The sequence below is a fragment of the Oculina patagonica genome, chromosome 13 (assembly GCF_052425735.1).
Source record: "Oculina patagonica isolate OP01 chromosome 13, crgOcupat, whole genome shotgun sequence".
In the NCBI taxonomy this organism is placed as follows: domain Eukaryota; kingdom Metazoa; phylum Cnidaria; class Anthozoa; order Scleractinia; family Oculinidae; genus Oculina; species Oculina patagonica.
The window spans coordinates 24,259,462-24,275,076 of NC_135770.1; the positions used below are offsets into that span (position 1 = coordinate 24,259,462).

The 15,615-nt window shown below is 39.2% G+C and overlaps 2 protein-coding genes and 1 long non-coding RNA gene across 5 annotated transcripts in view; 1 reads left to right on the top strand and 2 right to left on the bottom strand.

The window, feature by feature from the left end:
- Nucleotides 1-48: 48 nt before the first annotated feature.
- Nucleotides 49-817, bottom strand: LOC144637050 (adenosine receptor A1-like). Its single transcript, XM_078496218.1, has 2 exons — nt 525-817; nt 49-469 (listed from the first exon to the last, which is right to left on the bottom strand). The coding sequence occupies exons 1-2, from the start codon at nt 815-817 to the stop codon at nt 49-51; spliced, it is 714 nt and encodes a 237-aa protein (XP_078352344.1).
- A 2,765-nt stretch (nt 818-3,582) lies between these two features.
- The window catches only part of LOC144636628 (uncharacterized), a 44,025-nt gene continuing 31,992 nt past the window's right edge, over nt 3,583-15,615 (top strand). The window contains exons 1-2 of the long non-coding RNA XR_013567580.1: nt 3,583-3,620; nt 4,319-4,487. This is a non-coding gene — a long non-coding RNA (uncharacterized LOC144636628). The remainder of the gene's footprint in view (nt 3,621-4,318; nt 4,488-15,615) is intronic.
- Nucleotides 8,415-15,002, bottom strand: LOC144636513 (putative skeletal organic matrix protein 5). Of its 3 annotated transcripts, none has more exons than XM_078495739.1 (3): nt 12,211-15,002; nt 10,468-10,594; nt 8,415-10,385 (listed from the first exon to the last, which is right to left on the bottom strand). In XM_078495739.1, the coding sequence occupies exons 2-3, from the start codon at nt 10,564-10,566 to the stop codon at nt 9,867-9,869; spliced, it is 618 nt and encodes a 205-aa protein (XP_078351865.1). In that variant the 5' UTR covers nt 10,567-10,594; nt 12,211-15,002; the 3' UTR covers nt 8,415-9,866. The 3 variants fall into 3 exon arrangements, with proteins under 3 accessions (XP_078351865.1, XP_078351863.1, XP_078351864.1); XM_078495737.1 differs by having other exon boundaries at nt 11,944-15,002; XM_078495738.1 differs by having other exon boundaries at nt 10,468-12,102; nt 12,211-15,001.

Below are 15,615 nucleotides of genomic sequence, written 5' to 3' on the forward strand. Positions count from 1 at the left end.
AGGTCGATAGCGTTGTATTTCTACCGTCGGAGTGTCTACTGATCTGTTTTATAACTGTCTAAAATGTAAAATCTCGAGAAACGCTCGGCGAAGTTTCCTAATACGCCAACAGTAAATAACAGGGTTCAGAAGAGAGCCCAGCATAATAAATGTTGTAATCCAGGTCCAAAGAAGGCTTGTAACACTTGGTTTTATAGTGTTCCAAGTTGTCCTTATAACAGCCATAACCATGCTCGGCAAGTAAGTTAATGCTAACGCAGCCAGAATGATTGCTAGGGTTTTGGCCGCCTTCTTGTCTTTCTTCATTCTTTTAGCTTCTTCTTGAGTAACTTGTTCTGTTTGTATTCGTCTTTTCTGACGTCGTGTTTCATATAAAATATAACAGTTAGTGTAAATAATAACAGCAATACAGACCAGGATGATAATGGTGTTGTATATAAATGTTTTTATTATTGCATATTTAACTCTCCTTAAAGGCCAACATACTCTCAACAAGAGTAATTTCAGGAATAATTGTCAGAAGCATTGTCATTGCCCAGACAAAGGAAACACCAGTCAAAAGACGCCGTTTTGTCACAATCTCCAGGTATCTCAGAGAATATTTGATCGCGATATAGCGGTCTATGCTGACTAACACCAGGTGACTTAACGAGGCGAGACTTATCACGGGTAATGCTAAAGCGCTACGTTTTTCCAAGGTACAATTTAAGTGCCTAACACCACTGATTCGCTTCAGTTCTAAAGCGATGGCTAGTGGATAAACAACCAGCCCAGTCAACAAATCTGTCCCCGCCAAACACGCCAGAAGTATGTTCATGTTAGTTTGCAGCCGGCGCCTTGTTGCTACGACAAAAATCACCAGCGCATTAAACAAGATGGTGAAGACAACTGACAGAAAATTGATGCATGATATAGCGACTAGATTTCTAAAGGTCTATTCTGTCAGAAAGCTCCTTCGCCAAACCCAAACGATAGTGTTAAAATCAGAACATTCTTCTTTTTCTGGGTCAGAAGACGCGTTGAATAAAATTGAAGAGACGGTCGTCATTTTGCGATGAAAAATTGACAAAATCACCAAGTGATAAAGAGAGTAACGAGCAGCTGTTAAGTACAGAACGGCGTTTTGTGTTCTTGAAGGACCAATGAAATTACAAACAGAGGATTTTGATTTTATTTTCCTATTGGCTACTTTAAAGAACACTTTCCTTTTGAGTATCTGAAAACCTGTACCACCGCGGTTAAGTGGTTTCTCAAATTACTTAGTACAATATAATACAATAAAATACAGAGAAATAATTAAAATGGTAATAAAATTAGTGTCAGATATTTATCAAAAAGTACATATAGGACAATTAGAACAAGTAAAATCTCTAAACAGAAATATAAATTGGCGAAAAGCGCTGCCGCATGCCTTATCCGTGAGTATCTGTAAAAGTTTAAAATGAATTTCAGGAAAGATGATTGCAGGCTAGTTTGAATTTTATTTCATTTGTTCCAGATTTATATCCACGATCGTTAAAAAATGCAAATCAAACTACTAGGGGATTAATATCATTTGGGACTTAAATTCATGTTGAAAGACAGTAAACAACAAAAAATCAAGTTTCTATTCTATATTATATTCAATAGTCGGAAAAGAGAAACAAAATAAGTGCAAAACTGGTTCTTTTTTTACCTCTGGTATTGGCAAAACATCCCCACAAGTACAAATTTGAACTTCAGGTAAATGGCCCTTGAATGTCAGCTGATCTGTTTTCTAGCTGTCTAATAATTCTTGGTGAGTATTGAGTGGCCCATTTCTCTGTCGATTAAGCAGCCTTAAGCAGTTTGAGCGCCGTTTGATGTAAATATCGTGTTCATTTTTTCAGCTCGCCGGCCCGATGGGATGTAAAAATATACGCAAGTATTTCAAGTTCATTCAAGGCCATTCAGGTGGTGTATAACGGTATATTTTAAAGCAGCTGCCTCAAATTGTAAGTACAGTGTAAAAGATATTTTCCGTAGCTCTGACCTGTATTGAAACTCAAATCTTGACGACGTTTTCCTCTGATTGAAAATGAAATTTGTATCTTGACTAAAACAATGGGTTTTTTAGGAAAATTCGGGCAGCATGCATACATTAAATTACCACAGTTATTTCTGAAATTGTTGTACCGTATTTATTCCATTAAGCGCCCAACCTCGATTAAGCGCCCACCGCGCCCACCTCGAATAAACGCCCACCCTAAATGTAAGAAAAGTTAATAAGCGCCCAGCCTCGAATTAGCGCCCATCCCCCACCCTTCAAAAAACTGAAGTTCACAAGAGGAGTACTGATTATTTTTTCTTCGCTGCCTTAGAATCTCTAAAATTTATTAAGCGGAGCTCGCAGCGCGCGAAGCGCGCCAGCGGAGCACCATGGGTAATGCGGGTAATGATTTTTGTCAAACCATGAAGCCAGAAAAATTTGGTTGCGCACGCGCCCCGCACGCGCCTACAGATTCTCGGGGAGGGGGAGGGGTGTCACAAGGCAACCCAACCGGGGGAGGAGAATGTCCTATTATTATTCCCCAACGACTGCTTTTATCTTTAGCTTTGATATTTGACATGATTGGATGTCTTTGTTATGGTTAATTGACAGCTGTCAAAACAAGGATTCCGCTGACCAGTATCACATGATCATATCGCGGGCTTAAACGTTGAAAACTGAAATTGAAAAGCAGAGACCGATACAACGTAGAATGAGAGAATTAGTTTTGTACTATATTTCGGCTGGCCAAACCAGCCTTTTTCAGGTACAATGAAGTTTACATTGGCTATGTTTAAATTTATTTAACAAATAAAGAAGCCTCGACTGTGCTCTGTTCTGTTGTAAAGCACGCAGGAAGAGGCTAGAGCACGAAACAAGTGTAGGGTGAAACGCGAGCCGTAGGCGAGTGTTTCTCCCTACTTCTTGAGTGCTCTAGTCGCTTCCTAAGTGCTTTACAACAGAACAGAGCACAGTCGAGGCTTCTTTATTTGTTTTATAATTAAGAAATTCATTAATTTCCCCACGAATTCGCGCGATTATTTTCAAAACAAACTTTTTTCAAGCGAATAGAAGTGGCGTCAGCGTACATCTGTACTCTGATAAAGTACGCAACAATTAGCCAATCACAAAACTTGTTAGAATGGTTAAAAGAATTTGATTGGTTGAATGAGACATCAGCTGTCAACAGCTGCCAAACCATCAAGTTTGAAACCATCAAAGTTCAGAAATCCACAAGCTGAAAACGTCAAGTGGAATCCGAATTTTAACACGAGTTCTTGAAGTTCTTAGGACTTTTAGTACAACACAGGATAGAAAAGTAGACTGTGCAGTGAAAACCGGCTGAATTAATTCTGGCCCATAAAAACTTGCACGTTGTTAACTTGACAACTAGAAAAAGCAAACTGCTCAAAGCTTGTGGCTGGTACTTCACAAAATGCGGCCGTGTGGCGTGTTTCGCGAATCATTTACAACCATCAGATTCAAGGGAAAAATTAGAGTCGGCTGCTGTGGCCTTCCATTCATTGCACTGTTAAGAATATAGGAATAGGATTGCCTTCCTGAATTGCATTGGAGGTTTATAATTTCTGGACGTCTGCTTCTGGAATGACAGGTAAACTTGTGTTCGATGTTTTCTTTGTTTTCGCGCTTGTTCAATTTTTTCTAACTTTGCAGCAGCTCCTAGGTTTAGGGGTGAATTGTTTAGGTGTCTCTCGATAGCGTTGCAGAATCCAAGAAGCGATGACCTCGGGTAAAGTTGACCCTCTTTTGTTCGAGCTTCGGCGTAGAATTTACCGAGGTTGTTGTCTAGCTTCTTTGTTGGTCATTTTGTGAAGGCTTTTTCACGGCACCAAGTTGTTTTGAAAACGCCAGAAACAATTATTCAGTATGTGATAAGTCTCAGTTGTGTGTGTATTCGCTAGCTAATTAAGTTTTCTGTTTTTTGAATTGCTGTACGTTTGTTTGTTTTGTCATTTACACGAAAATGTAGCTGTGCGTGTTTTATCTAAAATTCCGTACTTAAATAATGTGAAACTCATATTCAAAAACTCAGATAGCCCATTTTGTATTATCTTTCGTGTTTTTCGTTTCTGCTTTCGTTTTAATGTCTTCAATTTCGGCCTTGTGTTGTTTACAAATCTTTGGTTTGTTGTTTTGTTGTTAAGCTTACTTTCCGGCTCGGTGTTTTTTCCCGTAACTTGTACCGAAATCACTTTCTATCGCCGTGCAATTTGTGCTGTTAGGAACAGGACGTTTTAAACAGTTTAAATTAACTGACGCTAAAAGCTCGTTTTCATTCTCGTTTTTCAGGTCAAAGAAGATGTCAGGGTCAAGACAAAACCCGAGAAAGACGTTCGGGAATAGTGGTCGGCCAAATTGGGTCGATGGCGTGACATTTCCTCCGTACATCTGGACTCTGATAAAGTACACTGTTTCAGCCAATCAGAGCGCGCGTTATATGAAAGCTTAATTATAAATGGTGATAATGGTATCTTACGAAATACCGGAAATATGTAAAACTAAATACAGGAAATATGTAAACAGTGTACTAGTATAAAACAAAACAATTAAAATATGCTAAGCTTAAAAATGACAACAAAATAGTATAAGTAAACAAACAAACTAATAGGTTTCTTCGCGTATGTTAAGGCCATCGGGAACAAGTGTTCTGCCTTTTAAAATTTAAAAAAGCTTCCCTGGCCTTACGGATTGAGTCTCGGTTGGAGAAGACTTTTTCGATGGGGATTAATTGTATGTCATTAGCAGTGTGGTTAGGCGAGGAAATGAAATGTTGTGCGGCTGTAGTGGGTTTAGATTTACTGTTGGGGTTATCTTTGGTACGGCGGTGTTCATTAAATCGGTCTTTTAAACGTCGTTTAGTTTCTCCTATGTATTGTAAATTACAGCGGTTACATTGAATCATGTAGATGAGGTTTTGAGTGTCACAGGTCAGGTTAGATTGAATGTGGCGCGTTTCACCAGTAGAAAAGAAGGTATAGGTAGTTAGTCCGTCAGTAATATAAGGACAAGTGGCGCAGTTCTTTCCTCAACGAAAAGAACCGGATGGAAGTTGCGGATGCGGATAAGTCAAATTAGAAGGGAGTTTGGCCTTCACTAGTAATTCGCGAAGGTTAGGGGAGCGCCTGCAAGCAACAACAGGCAACTGTTGAAAAACGGTTTTGCAGCGGTTAGAAGAGAGTAAATGAAAATGGCTTTTGATAATGTTAGAGATGTGAGGAAGCGATGGATTAAAAGTAGTTATAAATGGTACACGTTTATGTTTGTTGACGTCTTTCGTTTGTAAGGCAAGTCTACGGGGGATGTCGGTCGCGCATTGTATTTGTTTGGTGTCAAGGTTACGGTTGTAACCTCGTTTGAGAAGGTACGTTGCAAGTTGGGCAGCGCAAGTATTGAACGTTTCGTCGGGAGAACAAATGCGTCGTAAACGGAGTGCTAGGCTGAAAGGAGTGGCTTTTTTAGTATGTGAGGGATGGCAAGAAGAGTAAAGTAAATGTTGGTGTTTGTCGGTAGGTTTGGTGTAAAGGTCAGTACTGATGTCACCGTTGTCAGTTAAAGAGACATCAACGTCAAGAAAAGGTACGTTAGTTGAAGAATGTGAGCTGGTGAATTTGATGGTGGGATGAATGCTGTTGAGATAATCGATAATCGAGGTTAAATGTTTTTTTTTAAGTTAACGCTGACCGAGAAATTTTCGTCATTGAATCGCGGGCGCAAAGACATTTCCATGGTCATTTGCTGTAGATTCACATGAAGCGGGAAGTGAGAAATATGTACCCATTGACTGAGTGGGAGGGCCGGACGGGAAAATATTTGGCTTATTTGTGCGTCCTGACCGAGAGCCAAATATTTTCCCGTCCGGCCCGACCTTACTCAGTCAATAAGCATTTTATCATATGACCACTTAATTCTTCTTTGTTTTTCTTTCGTGGATGCAGACGCAGCGGCCCGTTTCGCGCGCATTTTGAAAAGCCAATGGTAGCTTGTAATTTGTTTGGGAAGCCAGTAAAGTGCATTTGAACTGCGATGTGCGTACAAAGTTTTTTATCTTCTGTAAAAATTGTCAACCAAATCTCCGAGTTTTAGCTCCATTCCAAGAAGATTTAAATCCGACTAAATTCTTCGAAAGTGGAGCTTAAAGGGTCTTCATTTTTCTTGTTTCCCCGACTCAAATTGTTCGGTTTGTCCTTGGCGTGCTCCCTTGTTCTCTCTTTTCTTGCTAATATGGCCCAGAAAACCCTTGTACGTCTATACTTACTTTTGCGATGACTACCAAGATTGGCTTTGGAGGGTCCCGGAGTTACTTGACTCATAGCCATAACCCTAGGTGGGTAAGAAAGAGGGTCTCAATGGGGTGGGGGCTTTTACGGTTAACGGTTAATAATTTGGCCTTTTTACGACTAACGGTAAATTTCTTTCCGTCACGGTTAACAGAAGTGTTAAAAGTAAATTTCAATTGTTTTAACAAGTTAAATCTTGATTTCCATTGTTGTAAAAAGTTAATTTTCATTGTTGTACAACGTATTTTAAGGTCCAAGGACCATTCTGGGATGAAAAGGTAATCTAGCTTGTTTTATTTTAAACTATTTTGCGCTAATTGCCACTAGGCGGTAAAGTTTCTGGTCAAATGACCCCTTTCCAAATTTCTTGGCTTGGTCGTTACGGTTAACATATTTCACGGTTAACGGTTAAAATTTTTCAATTTTTACGCCTGACGGCTAAAATTTTGGCCATATTACGGCTAACGGTAAACCCCATTGAGACCCTCGGGTAAGGGCCGGACACTCTCTTTCGCCATGCCGCACGGTCCCGAGCAGCCACCGGTTCCTCGCTCCACGAACTGAAACTTAAGCCTGTTCTCTCTTTCTCGGCAGTTCTGTGCCAAGTCTCCTTTGGTCTACCACGACTTCGCCTTCCCTCCAGGGCCCATGTTAGTGCTGTCTTTGGATGTTTGCTTGGATCCATGATGTGGCCGATGAACTTGCACCGCCGCCACTGATGGTGCTAATGTTAGTTTAAGGGGGATATAAATCTCATTTCTTATCCTATTGTTTTCCCAGTTTTTAAAATCCCAGTCCCAGTTCTATTGTTTTTTGTCTGTGATTCCCATTGCCAGTGACCAAATCCCATTTTCCGCATGAAAATTTGCCCAAATCTCAGTTCCCATTTTTCCCCTCCCAATCTTGCTCACTGGTGTTTTAGATGCATATGGGTTATTGTTTCGCTAGACTAGTCATTGTAGACCATTATATTCTTGGTTACGCTCATTTTCACCATAGTTTGTTGGCAAAAACTATTCACTCAAGACACATAAACACCGTAAATGTTTAAAAACGTATTAATTTCAAATCGCCTAGTGTCTCGAAATGTGACCCGCATGGAAATTCTCGCTTTTCCTCCTTTCCCTTTTTTTTTAGCCACATTGAAATTGTACACTTTGTTTTGTTTTTTGTTTTTTAGCTTACTGTGACTTTTACAGAGAATACCCTACCAAAGAATCGTCAATGCAAAGATGGAAGTTTGTCGCACTGTTTTAAAGACAGAAAAATCCCTTTTGGCTGTCATTTAACAAATGTTTTCTCTGAAGACTGTAGAAAAATTGTCATGTATTGAGTTCTGTATCAAAAGTTTCTTTAATCCTTCGATGTCAAGGTAAATAAGTAAATAATCGAGTTCCAGAAATAAGTCCGACTTGAGTTGATAATTCAGTGATTTGATATTAATATTTCATCGTGCTGCCGAACGATTTATTTCAAGGGTGACGGAGTATGTTCTTGTCACGATGTACAGTGTGCAAATTCAAAAATCTTAAAATTAGCCAAAAATATCATTTTTTATTATATGGCAAAGCCAGTCTTAGGTAAATCCGAGCGTTCTGATTGGTTCTTAATTGGTCGGGATTTTGCCATACGGACCGTTTCCATGAAAACGGTCCAAGTCGTGTATTTTTTTCGAAAGCCGGCAAATTCAAATTTCCAACTAAACCTGCGAAAAGAAAACGCGTACTCTCATTCTTCGCAAAGAAACTACCGAACAGATTGATATTTTACAGAGCTTACAACGTGAACAGAGAAAACGAATATTCACCAAGCGAATTTCAACCGAATTGTCTTAAAGATTGGAAAACTTCTGAAGTGGAAACACCGAAGCCACGAGAGGCCATATAGACGATTTTATATAAACGAACGGAAAATTATAAACACAAATAACTCAAATAAGAATACGGCTACTGAAATGGAAGCTCTTCCCTGCTACATTGAAGGTAATAATATGACAAATGAAAGAATTGGCAGCCTACCTGCCTCCGAGCTTGACTAACTTTCCGTGCAAATGAGTCCAAATTTTTTGCTTCGTATGATCACAAGTCCAAAATCTTTATCATGTTCATAGCGCGAGTTCGCGTGTGGAACCGCGCGTGGATTAACGCGCGTGTTAACCATTAGAACAGGGTCTACACGCTGTCTTTACGTACGGTCGAGGGGAGAATGATAACAAAACGAAGATTTAATTATCTGCTCAGAAGAGTAAGTTTAGACTTTGTTTAACTGACCGAACTTGCTGGCCAAGGAAAAGTTTGGTGACAACGATACTAGCGAGTATGAACAAATGCGTACCTTGATTGTATTATTGGCTAGTATTCGATAGTTTGCCAAAGTTGTCAAGGAAAAGTTAGCAGGTATGAACGAACGAGTACCTTGTAGTATTCGATAGTTTATTAAGTTTGTTTTTCAATCTTACTGAGGGCTAGTCGACTTCAGTTGGGGGCTAACATTTTCTCAGGTGTTCTTTTTTCCTGGTGTTGAACGCTCTGCCCGTCTCACCAATGTAACACCATGAACACTCAGCACACGGAATTTTTTATACACAACGTTTGTCTGCGATTCCAAAGAAGGTCGAAATTTTGGGGCAGGGAACTGTTGTTGGAGGGTGGTCAGTGGTTTGTTTACTACTGTGATATCGTGCTTTTTGAGGACACGGGTAAGAGGTTCTGTTACGCCTTTAATGTATGGAAGAGAGGCGAATGACTTGTGTGATTCGGACGCCTCAACCATCTTAAAAAATGTCCCAACAGTTCCTTATGCTGAGTGTTCATGTTGTTACATTGGTAAGACGGGCAGAGCCTTCAACACCAGAAAAAAAGAACACCTGAGAAATGTTAAAACCGCGTCAAAAGGTTCAAGCCAGATATCGTTTTCAAATTTTATAACATGTTTTATCCTGGCTGCGGCCCTTCAATATTTTCAAGTTTAGATATTCCAGTCTTTGGCATTTTATTGCTGGTACACCTGTAGTGTTGAGGTTAAACTTGCAGAACATCCTTGCAAAGGGTTTTACTAATGAACAAATGTAAGTCACTGTAATGTCAAAATTCGTTGCCTTGCCAACTACAAAAAGTGGTCAAAGATACCTTATTTTTGACCCTTTGAGGTTAATTGGTCTAAACCTATGCTTTTCATATATTTTTGTCTAAAGGACAAAAGAAACAATCTGAATTTTTTTTTTAAATTCTGTCACAAATGTTCAGAGCTACCTTAAATTTATGTAAAAGTAACGTCACTCCGAATACTTTTAACAGATTTCTTTATTTTGTCGGTTGGATAAAAATATGTGAGTAGTTTTTGAGTTATTAGCCTCGAAAGGTCCAAAAGAGTGTATCTTCAACCTCGTATGGCGATGCCATGGAAACAGATTTTGACGTCACTATGACCTCAAATTTATGTTTGTGCTAAAATATTTTTCTTGACGTTATTGATATAACCGTGATAGAAAACCAAAGACGGACATGTCTAATTCTGACTAAACTATTACGAGACACCTTAAGCTAAGGAACCAGTTACTATCATTGCACCAAGATGTATCCCATGGCTTTGATGTGTTTGTCTCCATTATCTGGAAACCACGTAGCCTCGTTTCCACACGTGTTGGAGTCATCGAACTTTCCTCCAGTACCAAACCCGATTCTGGAATCACAGGCGCTACAGGCGTTATTCTCATTACCAATAAAGCCAATCCTTGCTTTAGAATGGGCACTATAGGTACATACAGCATTGAACCCTTCCTTGTTACAGTTGCGCTGTAAGGAGGCCTGTGAGCCAATCAGCGTCTTCCACGTGTTACGACCCAGTGAGGTGGGTCGGTATTTTCCATCAGCGATCAGTGAGTACAGAGAGTTCGCCTGCTTGTTGATGACAATGAAGTTGATCTGATGGCCGATCTTCATACCAAGACAAATCTTGGAGAAGGGTGTGTTCCAGTAGGTCGGTAACTTGGTCTCTTGTGTGTCAAACCCAGTCTTGCCTCCTGCAAGGTTAAAGGTATTTCTGTCGCTCCAAAGCTGAGAATTATAGTGGAAAGTTTTCTGAAAAAAAAAAATAGATTTTTCCCCATTCGGGTAAATGCTTAAATAATAGGGAAAGTTAAGACATTAAAGCTATTTGTACCTTTGTGCCGTCAATCTTCATTGCTAGCGTCCATCCTCCATCTCCACATCCAAAGTTTCCCATGTGACAGTAAACAGGAATCTTTTGTGAACCAAACATCAGTGTAAATACTTGACTTTTTGACGACCTGTTAGTGGTAGAGAGAAAATTGTTTGCTTGGTTTAAAAACAAAAGTAGGCCAATAATATTAAAGAAAGTTTTTTTTAAAAAAATTAAGAAGGTTTTACAATATGTTAAAGCAAACAGAAAATGAAGAAAAAAAGAGAGTAAAGAATTATTTTTATATATAAGCACTCAACAAAAGTTGTAAACACAAATTTCATTTTCTTCTTATACTTTTGTGTGAAGCGACCAGAATTATTGGTATTTTTTGCTTGTTTGCTGGCCGCTACTTGCCATACTTTTTTGTCAGAAGAATTACCCGACTTCAATTAACTAATAATTTTCAAAACTCTTGAAGGTACAAATTTGTGCCTTGGTTGAAAACTGGGGGTGGGAGCTATATTTTCTTGTTTATAATTAAAAAAAAAAAACAAAGCACAAGGTCAGATAATGGAAAACAATTGTTTTATTCGCCTATTCACAAGGGACGGATTAAGATGGAGGCTGGGGGACCGCGGCTCTCCTTTTTCCTTCGAAGCCCTAACTTGTGGTCGCAAATGCTCCTAAAATGCTGTAAGAGACATCTCCACGAGCTTGAATTTTTCATCTGGATCCACTCTTGCTCGCTGATTTCAATTTGCACTCTCTTAAAAACTTTGTGCCCCCTTGGTTTTAGATACAGGCCTCTTCTTGCTGAAACACTAATAGAGTGCATACGTTAAAGATGAACGAATAGCTCAAATAAGCGACTTACCTCGAAAATGGTTTGCTGCAAAACCCTAATTTAGTTGTCGTCGACTGGACCAAAACACAGTACTGTTTTTGTCCATTGCTAACCTAGTTTCTTGTTGTTTTACAATAAACGTATTTCTTGCCACTTGTAAAATCCTCGCAATTTTAAAGCGTTTCTTTAGCGTTTTCTAGTTAATAATAACAGTAATATGTTTTGATGCTCATGGCATTTCGCGATTTTTTATACGCAATTATTTTCTTATAATGAGAAATATTAAAACAAATTATTACTGAACAACTATATATTAAAACTTACTTATGTTTTTCGAACTTTTCCTTGCAAGAGGAGACGGGGCCTGTATTAATAAAAAAAAATAACCTCTTTTTAGACGTGATTTTGAAAACACACTAGCATGTTATTTTATTATCGCCTAAGTGTCTGAACACGAGTGTAAAAATGAATGGGCGACTTGTGTCTGCGGAAAAAGTTCACCTCATCACCACATTTAACCTTCTCCGCAGACGCGAGACTTTCTTTTCTCTTGGCTACGCACGAAGCCAGTTTAATTCACGCCGGTAAACGTACGTGAAAATACGTGACAGTGAAAATCCGCCTAGCTTAAAATTGTGCAAATTTATTACCTGATGGTTTCGGCTTCGGTGTAGTTGGTTTTGCAGTTAAAGTTTTGTTGACCATTGCAATCACGTTTTTTAGTTTCATTTCCAAATCTTTAACGGCTTCACAGACACGCGATTCATTATGTTTGTCGCGCTGATCCTTGCAAGAAGAGACGGGGGCTGCTGAAATGAGAAATGATAATTTAACTTCTTTTATATGCGAGTTTGAAAGCACGCTAGCTACAAGGGCTCGAAAGAAAATCAACATGCCCCAAAATATGTCATTTTTACCTGGTAGTTTTGGCTGCGAAGCTAAACTTTTGTTGATCAGCGCAGTAAGTTTTTCCAATTTCATTTCCAGCGTCTTAATGGCTTCACTGAGGCATGCGAATCCTAAATCAAGTTACACACCATCATGTTGTCGGCGTACTTTTTAGTAGGGCCGGGTGGAGTTTGGTTGACCTTGACTAGCGACATAGATTTTGCGCCACTCACAGCGATCAGAGAGAGCATGAAACAAGCTGCAAATAACAAGCGCATTTTGAGAACTCGAGGTAAAAATTTGTGCGTCTCAACCGGCTGAATTTTGTTGATTACTGACTTCAGTGATTTCGCTTCCCAGTTAACATGACGTTATTGTCAACAATTCGCGAATATTTTCTTGCTTGCAGCCACGTCGACCAATCGACCACTTCCAAATCTATTTTGAACTAAAAATCGTCTATGTTTACAACTGCTCCCAAGAAGTAAATTTATGTTTGAAAAAAGTGACATCAGTAGTGATCTGATTTTCGTCGGTTTTACCGCATATACATTCGGTGCTCTTTAGAACTTGATGTACGATGTACGCTCCCTACGTTCCCTCACCTGGGAAACCTTTTAGCTTTCAGAAATACCAGTTCCTTTATTCTAGTCAGTTTCATGTGATCGTATGTTTACTTCCCAATTTTTTCTACAGTCAAACCTCTGTTAGCGGCGCTTTTAAAGAGATCTCCTTTATGAAGCGGTCACACATCGCTCCACATATTTTCTGTAAATTGGACCTCTATTTGGCGGCCATCTCGATTAACTAAACGGACGCGGCCACCGTTTAGTTAGATTACGCTGTGATGTTTACACACGACTATAAGCAAACCACGTCTAATTTCAAGAAATCAAGCTACGCGACAGACAAACTTAGGCCCGGTTCAGACGCCGTTCTTTTCATGAGCCGAACTCAATTCGAATTTGGACCGACCCAAATTGACAAAAGTACGCCTCTTGATTCAGACGCCGTACTTTTTGGCCGTTCCGAGGCCGTTCCTAATACAGTTCCAATAATTGAGGTAAACTGCTGGCAAAATACATTATAATAATTTATGAATTAGGATCGGCACATGAAAAGTACAGCGTCTGAATCGAAGCCGTTCCAAAGGCGTTCCACATGCGAAATTCTCGGTCAAGCCAGGCGGGAAGAACGGGTGAGCCGTTCCAAATTGAAATAGCCGTTCTAATTTGATTCAGACGCCGATCTTTTCATGTACTTAATTCAAGGAATTAGGTTCGGCTCACGAAAAGATCGGCGTCTGAACCGGGCCTTAGGTTTCCCGTTTCATGTTGAAAGTGTTGGTAAAATGGTTTTAATATTTACAATTGGACTAACCATTTTGATAAAATGAATCACACCACATTCAGCCTCAATTCGTTGTCATATAAGATTGCCAATTTGTACACCGCTGTACTCATTTTGGGGTTATTTTCTGCTTGTTAAAAGCCGTACTTCAAATTAACTGTCCCGTTTTTGCGGAAGTAAAAAAAAGATCAAACGTCACCCGTCTCAGAATTTGCATTCGATTATTTCACGAGTTCAGGAAATCTTCGCATGAATGATGTGGATTATTGTTGCAAAGAGAGCCTCAAAATGCATTCTTCGTTCAATGCAGGATTACATGCCAAATGTTTATTAAAAATTACCAAAACTGAAAGATTTCTCGTGAAAATTGAGTCGATGCAGAGTAAGACGTTGCTTTCGTGTCATGACATCGACAGGAAGAAATTGTCACACAATCTCAACTGTTTTTGCAATTCTTTGTTGATTTACTTACTTTATTTACTTACGTATCGTCATTTACTGAACGTCGGCGATGCTTGACAAGGTTATTGGTTGGTTTAAATTAGCAAACTGTTGTTTTTTGTATCATAGCTTCAAAGGATTGTAAACAACAAAAAAGTGGTCTTAGCTCTTTGCCGGGATAAACTTAAACTTTCTACAGTCGAGTAAATTTAAACAAACAGGACAAATGAAGAAGGCACCCATGCCTAATATAATGTCGCTCAGGTATTTTGACTCTAGCAGGAGCCACAATAAATCGGGGACGGAGATCGTAAGGCGAATGGGGTCCGCACAGACAGATGATTTGTAGCATCAAACAAAAACATCCCACTCTCGAAGTCATAAAATCGCGCGGATACACACAATTTTGCCCCTATAATTTATCGTTGCAGATCTGGAGAAGTTTCCATCGATCGGATAAGCCCCTGCTACACGGTATGCCAAACATGAAAATCTAAATTATCACGGTTGCTAAACTGACAACAACGGAAACGACCTGGCTGTGTCTTATATGGTGGGAATAATATATTTAATGGAAGAGCTTCGAAAGGCAAGTTTCTTTTATTTATTACTTATTGAGAAAGACACATATAACTTCTATTTTACAGTAAATTTAAGCTTTTAAGCATCCCATTCACTGGCTTTTAGAGTCGACCGAACATTTAAAATATGGCATTGCTGGATATTCATTAATTACTTTTGTTAGTGTTAAGGGACTACAAAGAAAATGACTGTCAATTCAAGCTGCTATTCTCTTTTAGAGCATTTGCTATGTTAGCATTTGCCATGTTAGCCGAAGCTCCAGTAAGTGGCGTGTTCGTCACGAGTAAGCGGCCACTAGCAGTACAAGGGATTGGTGCCCGCTCATGAGCTTCCTTACTCGCACTAAATACTGTCAATGCGAAAACAACAACAACCGATCTCAATTCACCAGAAACAAACAAAGATAGCAGTGAAAACATTGTGACGACACAGCAGTTGTTAATTTACTTGATTAAAATAAGATCGAGGCTAACTAGGATTTGCCGTCATTTGAAGTACAATGAGGAACAGACGCAGCAAGTAACATCACCTCGTCCGATGCAAAATACGCCAAAAGCTGGCAACATAGAAGTAAACAATTTCAGTGTTTTCCCGACTTTAACTGTTTTGTTGGAATTGGTATTTCGTTTGCTCTCCCTTTTCATGCTTAAATTACTCTATACTTATTTTTGCGATGTTCACCCAGAATTTAATGACCAATCTTGCGCACAGGTATTTTAGATGTATTATGGTTATTGTCTCGCTAGAGAAGAAATGAGTCACTGTAGTCCATTATATACGTAAGTATATATATATATGCTCTTTTGCACTTTGCGAGTTTTGAATGTTTAGAAATTTAATCCCAGTTCAACCGAGACACTTTTTTTGCACAAACTATTCACTCAAGAAACGCAAAAGACCGTAAATGTTGAAATCGAAATCTAATTTCAAATTTTGGAATCGTGAAGTGGGTTGGAATGAGACTTGCAAAAACTTTCAGTCTTTTCTTCTTCCGCTATATTTCAGCCCCATTAAAATTTTATATAGCATGCAAATGCCTTTCAGTTAGTTAGAAATACATT

Bases quoted from the DNA above. Each gene is read 5' to 3' on its own strand.
- LOC144637050 (XM_078496218.1), bottom strand. From the start codon at position 817: ATGAACATACTTCTGGCGTGTTTGGCGGGGACAGATTTGTTGACTGGG. The intron at 470-524 runs GCTTCTGACAAT...TTGGCCTTTAAG, and splicing joins TTTGTCTGGGCAATGACAAT to GAGAGTTAAATATGCAATAA.
- LOC144636513 (XM_078495739.1), bottom strand. From the start codon at position 10,566: ATGTTTGGTTCACAAAAGATTCCTGTTTACTGTCACATGGGAAACTTT. The intron at 10,386-10,467 runs GTACAAATAGCT...TTTTTTTTTCAG, and splicing joins TGAAGATTGACGGCACAAAG to AAAACTTTCCACTATAATTC.